Source organism: Salvelinus sp. IW2-2015, unplaced genomic scaffold (assembly GCF_002910315.2).
Source record: "Salvelinus sp. IW2-2015 unplaced genomic scaffold, ASM291031v2 Un_scaffold2698, whole genome shotgun sequence".
Lineage (NCBI taxonomy): Eukaryota > Metazoa > Chordata > Actinopteri > Salmoniformes > Salmonidae > Salvelinus > Salvelinus sp. IW2-2015.
The window spans coordinates 1-6,059 of NW_019944004.1; the positions used below are offsets into that span (position 1 = coordinate 1).

At 41.1% G+C, this 6,059-nt stretch overlaps 1 protein-coding gene and 1 long non-coding RNA gene across 2 annotated transcripts; both read right to left on the bottom strand.

Annotated features, from left to right (window-relative positions):
- Nucleotides 1-109: 109 nt before the first annotated feature.
- On the bottom strand, nucleotides 110-840 carry LOC112074582 (serum amyloid A protein; the record flags this gene model as incomplete). Its single annotated transcript, XM_024141738.1, is given in 4 exon segments — nucleotides 110-187; nucleotides 407-437; nucleotides 439-494; nucleotides 786-840. Coding segments are annotated over 4 exon segments (220 nt in total), but the record flags the coding sequence as incomplete, so codon positions are not given.
- Nucleotides 841-5,491: 4,651 nt separating this feature from the next.
- On the bottom strand, nucleotides 5,492-6,052 carry LOC139025447 (uncharacterized). Its single transcript, XR_011477036.1, has 3 exons — nucleotides 6,016-6,052; nucleotides 5,793-5,896; nucleotides 5,492-5,568 (listed from the first exon to the last, which is right to left on the bottom strand). It is a non-coding gene; the product is annotated as an uncharacterized lncRNA (long non-coding RNA).
- Nucleotides 6,053-6,059: the final 7 nt, after the last annotated feature.

A 6,059-nucleotide genomic window follows, 5' to 3' on the forward strand; every position in this document is an offset into this window, starting at 1 on the left:
ACAAGAGGAGAGATGATGTGGTCTTCAGTTGGCTAGTAACCTCTTTTTTCTCAGGTTCATTATTTCTTGGGAGTCCATTGGGTAGTAGCGGTGGGGTCCTCCCAATTACGTCCCCAGCGGAGTAGCCTGCTGGTCAGCTGCTGAGTCTCGTGTCTCGCCATGAACCCTGAACCCTCTCCCGGCCTTACTGGAGAGGAGAATATTAATTAGTAACTCGCCAACCACAGTAACCAATAATGGTAAATTGTCTTTCTGACCAGAACACTTTTTTTTATTAAAAAGTGGCATAAAGAACTATTAGAGAAAGGAGAAAGTTTTTAGAGATAATTTGATGACCAGCTGAACCACATTATAAGCATCTCACAGATATTTGAGAATCACCACCTGATGACTGTTGCTGCCCCACCTGCCCCTGGTGCTCCTCTCCTGGCAGCATCAATAGTTGCCCCGAGCGTGAAAGTACTTGTCTGAGTTTTTTTTTCCAGTTTGGCGTCCTTCATGTCGTCATTATGCACGCCACATGTCTTTAGCACTGCAGGGTCAGGAGGAATAGATGCTGAGTTTGATCACTTTCAAGGAATTTACAACTTTTCAAACCACTAGCCTCAGAATTAACAATGACTTTAAAGGATGCCTCAAAACACCGTACATGTTGCCTTGGATGATTTGTCGCTCTTCGATAGATTTTGTTGCTATTGATTTCGTACTATTTCTGTCAAACATGAAGAAACAAGAATTAAAGTGTATACAACGGACCTCGACGCAGCTTCACAAGGAACGTGGACCACTGAGCTTGAGCCCACAAAAGGTCAAAACAAGTCCAGCTAGAAGCAGCTTCATACTTGCAGATGCCGACAAACTGAAGAACAGTGAGGGAAGAGAGAGCATAGGCTAACTTTTATGAAATTGTAACATATTTAACAGAAATTTATTCAATTAAACTCTGACTGCCCATATAACAGAGTTATCACTTTACCTTCTAGCTCCTTATTAGTTAGTCAGTCAGGCAGTTTGAAACCCCTGTAGGTTGTCGTGTTGGTTTGTGGTCTCAGCTTGTTCTTATATTCCACTCAGACCAGGGAGGATTCTGTTTTTTTCCAAAAGCTGGAAAATTTTCCCTAACTCGTCCTCCCAAGCTATTACGATCAGAAGTGTATGTCCAGGAACACAAGATGAGAAATTTCCAGGTCATGACAAGATGAATTAGAGGACCTGCTCTGAAGCCTTGGGCAATAAGGAGGATACTCCTCAATTGTGTAACTAGGCCTACAGCTTAAAAAAACAAGGCATCAAAATGTGATGTGTCTGCATTAATAAGACTAATGGGAGCAATGCAGTTTGTTTTTCTGCTTTTAATGTCGTAATTGTCATGATGGATGAGGTTCCAAAAGTTTGCCTCTCACCTAATATGAGAGAATGATTCCTTATGATATGATTCATTATAGACTACTATAGTAGGGTAGAATACAGGTATTTAATAGACATAGACATGAAAGGCAATTTGCATGTCCACAATTTACGGGTTACACAATTACTGCTCCCCCTCACACCTATGCTGCTGTTCATTGATTATTGATTTCCATTACCATTAGTATCTATTTACAGTTGAAGATGGAAGTTTACAACACTTAGGTTGGAGTCATTAAAACTCGTTTTTCAACCACTCCACAAATTTCTTGTTAACAAACAATAGTTTTGACAAGTTGGTTAGGACATCATTTTTCCAACAATTGTTTACAGACAGAATATTTCACTTATAATTCACTGTATCACAATTCCAGTGGGTCAGAAGTTTACATACACTAAGTTGACTGTGCCTTTTAAACAGCTTGGAAAATTCCAGAAAATTATGTCATGGCTTTAGAAGCTTCTGATAGGCTAATTGACATAATTTGAGTCAATTGGAAGTGTACCTGTGGATGTATTTCAAGGCCTACCTTCAAACTCAGCGCCTCTTTGCTTGACATCATGGGAAAATCAAAATAAATTAGCCAAGACCTCAGAAAACAAATTGTAGACCTCCACAAGTCTGGTACATCCTTGGGAGAAATTTCCAAATGCCTGAAGATACCACGTTCATCTGTACAAGCAATAGTACACAAGTATACACACCGTGGGACCACGCAGCCGTCATACCGCTCAGGAAGGAGACGCCTTCTGTCTCCTAGAGATGAACGTACTTTGTTGCGAAAAGTGCAAATCAATCCCAGAACAACAGCAAAGGACCTTGTGAAGATGCTGGTGGAAACAGGTACAAAAGTATCTATATCCACAGTGAAATTAGTCCTATATCGACATAACCTGAAAGTCCGCTCAGCAAGGAAGAAGCCACTGCTCCAAAACCGCCATAAAAAAGCCAGACTCCGGTTTGCAACTGCACATGGGGACAAAGATCGTACTTTTTGGAGAAATGTCCTCTGGTCTGATGTAACAAAAATAGAACTGTTTGGCCTTAATGACCATCGTTATGTTTGGAGGTAAAAGGGGAAGGTTTGCAAGCCCGAAGAACACCATCCCAAACGTGAAGCACAGGGGTGGCAGCATCATGTTGTGGGGGTGCTTTGTTGCAGGAGGGACGGTGCATTTCACAAAATAGTTGGCATCATGAGGAAGGAAAATTATGTGGGTATTTTGAAGCAACATCTCAAGACATCAGTCAGGAAGTTAAAGCTTGGTCGCAAATAGGTCTTCCAAATGGAAAATGACCCCAAGCATACTTCCAAAGTTGTGGCAAAATTGCTTAAGGACAACAAAGTCAAGGTATTGGAGTGGCCATCACAAAGCCCTGACCTCATTCCTAAAGAAAATTTGTGGGCAGAACTGAAAAGGTTTACCTCAACATTTACCTCAATGTTGTGTTGGCTGGCTACCTGAAATGAAGAGTGTTCATTCATTGAGCCATGCTTTCAGAAGAATATGATTGTACAGCCACCCTCCTTCTGGACCAATCACATCAATCCTTCCCCTCCACTCCTCCCTCAACCCTAATTCTATCCCCAACTCTTCTATTTCCTCTAACTCCTACTCCTCCCAAATCTCTCCTGATTTGTGTGTGTGCATTGTATTTGAATGGAACAAGAGAAAGCAGAGAAAGAGAGAGGGAGATGGACATCCAATACTGTGATTAGAAATATGAGTGTATATCTGTTTGAGGTCTAGTCTGTCACAATGTCTGCTTTTCATTTATATGTACAGTATGAGCTCATGTATTTTTCATTGCCAGGAATGGATTACAGTGGTAATGGAGAGACTTACCACATCTAGTTTGTTAATACATCATGAATAGATACTTCCACATAACACTATACCCATTCCACCACCTATCTGCCTTGCACATTCAGATTTGAGTGTTGTGATTGTCAGGTAAACCTGACTTAACATAATTCACCCCGTTAACTACACATCATTGCTCACCCGGTGAACCTTCCACATAAATGTATACACAGATCGGGTATTCAATACATGATGCTTGTGTTTTCCTTGCTGCATTTCAGGGCTCATCACATAGATGCTGAGTGCAACTGCTGAGGCTACTTATTTCCACTTGGTGAAAATGAACCCTGTTGCTACCCATTTCACATCTCAGGTGAAGTTAATCATGATATAGCGAAATCTATGATATTTGATATTGCAAAATCTATTGCTATTGACCTCACTTTGAGCCCTAAAGTACATATTTTCAAATTAAGAGTGACAAAAAAGAGAAAATCTATGAAAGCCATATACCTGAGTTACAATTCCTCTGTGTTACAATTTCTTAGCTCGTCTCTTCTCTCTCTCTCTTCCACTCACTCACTCACTCACTCACTCACTCACTCACTTCACTCACTCACTCACTCACTCACTCACTCACTCACTCACTCACTCACTCACTCCACTCACTCACTCACTCACTCACTCACTCACTCACTCACTCACTCTCTCACTCATCACTCACTCACTCTCACTCACTCACTCACTCACTCACTCACTCACTCACTCACTCACTCTGTTCAAAGTCTGTTCCAAAGAAGCTGGTACAGTACTTGGACCATACTCTCATTGGTTGCTTGTGTGGAGGTGTGGTCAGGCTCATCAAAATATTGTATGTCTGTGCATATTTACAGTACGCCTGTAATTTTGCATTCTGTAATAATGAGTGGTTATGTTCAAAAGCCTAGCTGTATGCTAATTTTATGCATATTATCTATCTGTGTTAACTTATACATAGCCTACTCATCTAACCTCCGGTCTCAATAGAGTTGCATAGTATGTTGAATTGAATCCTCATTCAAACTGTGAAATGGACGTGGCAGATACCAATATTATAATTGTAATTTGTCATGAACTGACCTACCACTTTTTATCCTCCTGGACCAGCTGTTCAAGCCTATATGGTACCTGCAGGCCTCCTTACTTCCTGCACACTAATAACAGGATTTCCTGCTATATCGTTACACTCAACAAATTGGCCTGGTGGATCGGTGGTCAATTAAACCAGCATCTATTGATTTGTAAGTGAGAAGGGGAGGACACAGTGTGTGTTGTGTTGGAGAGAGGGAGCTTAGGATGGGTAGAGGCAAAGAATTTTGTTGCACCCTCAAAGTTCACATCACCTCGTCATCTGCATTAATCTTAGCCTCTTGTCTCTATGTTTTTTCTCAGCTTCTTCTATGTCTCCTATGTTTTTCTCAGCTTCTTCTATGTCTATCCTATGAAAAACATGTACTATGTACGGCTACCCACTGTCCAAAAGTCCCTCTTTCTAGTTGTAAAGGGCTGACCGGTTGCCAGTTGAAGGCTGGGAAAATGTCAACACCAGATCATTTGAGTGCACATTTCAGGATTTCAAAATTCTTTCCAACCAGTCATATCATACTGAATACAGAAAGACATTCGGTCTCTGGTTGTGTAATCACTTTATTTTTGCAACACTTTTGAAATACATTGTATACTAAGTTTCAGTACCATGTACCTGTCTATTAGCAGAACATTTGGGCAAAATAATTTTTGAGAATATGACATTTTACCAAAAGCAGTAATTAGGTGCAATATGTTTTGTTTGGAATGTGGTCCTTCAGTTTGGCTAGTAACCCCTTTTTTTTAGGTTCAGTATTTCCTTGGAGTCCATTGGGTCTGTAGCGGTTGGGTCCCCTCCATTACGTCCCCAGCGGTTAGCCTGCTGGTCAGCTGCTGAGTCCTCGTGTCCTCGACCACTGGAACCCTGAACCTCTCCCGGCCATTACTGAGAGAGGAGAAATATTACATTAGTAACTCGCCAACCACAGTTAAACCAATAATGGTATAATTGTCTTTCTGACCAGACACTTTTTTTTATTACAAAAAGTGGCATAAAGAACTAATTAGAGAAAGGAGAAAGTTTTTATGAGATAATTTGATGACCAACTGAACCACATTATAAGCATCTCACAGATATTTGAGAATCACCCCCTGATGACTGTTGCTGCCCACCTGCCCCCTGGTCCTCTCCTGGCAGATCATAGTTGCCCGAGCGTGAAAGTACTTGTCTGAGTTTTTTCCAGTTGGCGTCCTTCATGTCGTCATATGCACGCCACATGTCTTTAGCACCTGCAGGGTCAGGAGGACATAGATGTCGAGTTTGACACTTTCAAGGAACTTTACAACTTTTCAAACCACTAGCCTCAAGAAATAACAATGACTTAAAGGAGTCCTCAAATACAGTACATGTTGCTCTTGAATGATTTGTCGCTCTTGATAGATTGTTTGCTATTGATTTCTGTATCTATTTCTGTCAACAATGAAGAAACAATGATTAAAGTGTATAAACGGACCTCGAGCAGCTTCACCAGGGAAGTGGTACCACTGAGCTTGAGCCCCACAATAAGGGTCAGAAAAGTCCAGCTAGAAGCAGCTTCATACTTGCAGATGCGACAAACTGAAGGAAACATGAGGGTGAGAGAAGCATAGCTGTACTTTATGAATTGCTAACATATTTACAGATAATTTATTCAACTTAAACTCTGACTGCCTCATATAACAAGAGTTATCACTTACCTTCTAGCTCCTTAGTTAGTTAGTCAGTCAGGCAGTTGAACCCC